This window comes from Sinocyclocheilus grahami, unplaced genomic scaffold (assembly GCF_001515645.1).
Source record: "Sinocyclocheilus grahami isolate Dianchi unplaced genomic scaffold, SAMN03320097.WGS_v1.1 scaffold766.1, whole genome shotgun sequence".
In the NCBI taxonomy this organism is placed as follows: Eukaryota; Metazoa; Chordata; class Actinopteri; order Cypriniformes; family Cyprinidae; genus Sinocyclocheilus; species Sinocyclocheilus grahami.
The window spans coordinates 84,019-87,738 of NW_015505945.1; the positions used below are offsets into that span (position 1 = coordinate 84,019).

At 39.4% G+C, this 3,720-nt stretch overlaps 1 protein-coding gene across 1 annotated transcript in view; it reads left to right on the top strand.

The window, feature by feature from the left end:
• The first annotated feature begins 35 nt into the window (after window positions 1-35).
• The window catches only part of LOC107561320 (A-kinase anchor protein 11-like), an 11,552-nt gene continuing 7,867 nt past the window's right edge, over window positions 36-3,720 (top strand). Inside the window, exons 1-4 of the mRNA XM_016245740.1 lie at window positions 36-71; window positions 736-867; window positions 1,417-1,657; window positions 2,389-2,620. Of these exons, the coding sequence (XP_016101226.1) occupies window positions 760-867; window positions 1,417-1,657; window positions 2,389-2,620 (581 nt within the window). The 5' untranslated portion in view covers window positions 36-71; window positions 736-759. The remainder of the gene's footprint in view (window positions 72-735; window positions 868-1,416; window positions 1,658-2,388; window positions 2,621-3,720) is intronic.

The window sequence follows — 3,720 nt, forward strand, 5'->3', positions numbered from 1 at the left end:
TAGAGGTGGAGCTGGGGAAGGTGGAGGGTTTCTGAAGTGCCCTGCCAACTGCTACAGCAAACAAAAAACAGGTATTTGAATATTGAGCAGCGAGCTCATTGGCTACCGATACAGGACAGAACCAATCAGCTGGCATGTGACAATGATGTCACCAGGTCAGATTGAACTAGACCTGTCGGACTGCACCATCTAGAGTTTCATGCCAGAACTCTTGTGTGTGTGTGTGTGTGTGTGTGTGTGTGTGTGTGTGTGTATATATATATATATATATATATATATAATATGTGTGTATGTATATATAAAGATATTATTCAATTATTCAATTTCTTTATAATTTGTTTGCACAAATTGGGGGCAGCATCCTTTGTTGGATCCTACAGTTGTGTGTTCTTTGATGCCCACAGGCACTGACGTCTTGAGCAGCGAGCTCATTGGCTACCGATACAGGACAGAACCAATCAGCTGGCATGTGACAATGATGTCACCAGGTCAGATTGAACTAGACCTGTCGGACTGCACCATCTAGAGTTTCATGCCAGAACTCTTGTGTGTGTGTGTGTGTGTGTGTGTGTGTGTGTGTGTGTATATATATATATATATATATATATATAATATGTGTGTATGTATATATAAAGATAGATAGATATTATTCAATTTCTTTATAATTTGTTTGCACAAATTGGGGGCAGCATCCTTTGTTGGATCCTACAGTTGTGTGTTCTTTGATGCCCACAGGCACTGACGTCCCTCTCCACTGAGATGATGGAGCTGCTTAGATCACTACATGTACATACCCTTAAAGATGAAGAGATTCTGCTCCTCAAAGACCCCAAAAGGCCCTTTGAGAGAAAAGATAGTGTTTCTCAGGTATACATATTATGTTTGAAAATTTAGAGTATGTTTATGTTTTGTGTGAGACGTGTTTGCTGTTGTCATTATTTTGATATCAGGTGTCCTTCATTGTTTCGTCTGGGTTTCTAAATTTGTGGTATCGTTTTGTGTGAAATTGGGTCTAAACGGAACTAACCTTGTTGTAGGCAGCCATGGTATTAAGTTTTGTACTTTGAACATTACATAAAACCACAAGTGTTTTTCAGACATAACAAGAGATTGCATGCCTTCTTTCACGCATGTCAGGGAAAATAAGAGTGCTGTGAGAATTCTGAAATCACAACTTGTCAAGAAATTATGTCAGTTCAGGGTTTGACAATTTGCAGGCTTTATGTTTGTAATTATGCAGAATTATGTTTATCTTCCAGATTAACATTAGGTTTATCATAACAATTTATATGGAGAATGCATCATGACGTAAAGGCTTTCATTGTGTCTTCCTAGCATTTGATTGATTCTTTTTAAAAAAATGTTATTCATTCATTGTTTTTTAAAAATGCAGGCGTTATTTTCTTTCTCTCACAGGCATATTCAAGAGTCTTGTGCATATTGAGACATAGCCCCACTCCTCAGATTAGTGTTTGCAGCATGCTGGGGTTGTTGGCTCGATACACAGCTGGGATAAGGTATGCACTGGAGTTACAGGTTCTGCAGAGGGGCATCTCAGAAGCATGCCAAGCTGAGGATGATGACACCAATCAATCTGTCTCTTCTATCGAAGAGGACTTTGTTACTGCTTTTGAGCATCTTGAAGAGGAAGATACAGGTTATTACTCATGATGTTTTCATGATAATATTAGGATAACTTCCTGTTTCAATGTGAGTTTGAATGAAACCGTTTTATTTTATTAAGTTACACTACCATTCAAAATGTTGAGGTCGGTTGGATGTTTTTGAAAGAAGTCTTTCAAATGCCCACCAAGACTGCATTTATTTAATTTGAAATAAATGTTCTCTATTTTAATATTCTTTAAAATGTCATTTATTCCTGTGATGCAAAGCTACATTTTCAGCATCATTACTCCAGTCTTCAGTGTCACATAATCCTTCAGAAATTATTCTAATGTGCTGATTTGCTGCTCAAGAAACATTTCTTATTTTCGTTATCAATGTTGAAAACACTTGTGTTGCTTAATATTTTTGCGTGATGCATTTCTTTTTATTGTTTCTTTGGTGAATAGAAAGTTGAAAGGAAGTGCATTTATTTGAAATAGAAATCTGCTGCAACATTATAAATGTTTTTACTGTTTTGATCAATTTAATGCATCCTTGCTGAATGAAAGTATTAATTTCTTTCAAAAATATCTTACTGACCCTAAACTTCTGAACAGTTGTGTGTAAATATTCATTTTAGCTCTGCTGAATGAGAAGCATAGATAGCAAGTGACCAGCAACCATAAAAGCTTTGAAAGTAAATGCTTGTGATCAGCTGCTAGTTCTGCATTTAATTAACTGTTAATAAGAATTGTTATTATGGACTGTTCTCTGATCTTGCAGGTGCCCGTAGTCAGAGGAATCAAAAGAATGTGGCATCCCAGACTGTTCCCTCGCATTTAAGAGACTTATCTGGAACTCGGATTATTATAAGTTCCATACCGAGGAAGTCGTTGCGCAAGGAAAAGGCTGCCTCAAAAGTGTCAGAAACTGTCCAGAAGTCAACACCGTGGCCCGCAAGTTCTGAGAGCTCATATGCACTTAGCAGTCTTCCAAAGGGACGCGCTACTTCCACATCCCTCACAGAGTCAGATGAGTCAGACTGCTCAAGTCCCAGCCCTATTATATTCCTGGATGAAGTTGGATATCAGAAGAGTCTTAAAGCAAAACTTGACATTCCCAAGATCCCTGTTTTAAAGGATGGAGTAGAAGACTCTGACTCAGAAGTCAGTGAATTTTTCGACAGCTTTGATCAGTTTGATGAACTAGAGCAGTCTTTTGATTCCAACATCAAGGTCCTTAAAGAACAGCCCCTCCCTGGTCAAACACAGAAGCATGTTGACAACTCTGGTTGTAAATTTGTATCAAGGGGGTGCTCAACCACAGCAATGAACCCTCAAAAGTTTGATCATAGGACTCTTCCAGCCAATGTCAAGAAACCAACTCCACTTAAACCAGGATCACCGTACAGTATTCACTCTGATTCACCAGATTCCCCACGGCCTGCGAGGACTCCCTGCAAGGAAAGCGGGCCGCTCTTCAGTCCAGTTCGTTCATCTGCATTTAGCCCACTGGGAGAAGGAGGGTCCTTAGAGTATTTTTGGAAGGCAGATGGAGATGGCTCAGAATTATGTAAACCACAGGATCTTTGCTCGCTGTACAAAACGTACTCTGATTTTGCCAACAACCTGTCAAAAGAAATCCTTGGATCTGTCTGTGGGTACTCATCCCCTGTTGATTTTAACATTAATAAGAACTTGAGCTGTGTGTGTCATAAGGAGTTCAAAAACACTAATGGGCATCTAATGAAGCTTTCAGACATCCAGGAGACAGTCACCATCACCAAATCCCAATCACAGTCTCTTAAGGATGGGATTCAGAAGTTTGCTACAGACTTGGTTGAAATGAGCCTTGGAAGTGCCTTAAAGGACTTGCAGAAAGGTGTGTCCTCCTGTACCACTACACTTTGCCATTTGGCTGCAAGGCTGACTTCTTCAGTATTTCAAATGGCCTTTCATGAGATAGGTATGCGCCATGCATATGTGTTAAAAGAGCATGCCATAAACGGTCTAGCCAGTTTCCTAGTAGGAGAAGCCATTTCTGGAGCCCTCAAAGAGTTTCTCTTTGTGAAAAAGCAGATTTTCAACAATACTGTCACACGATTTGCTGCAGATC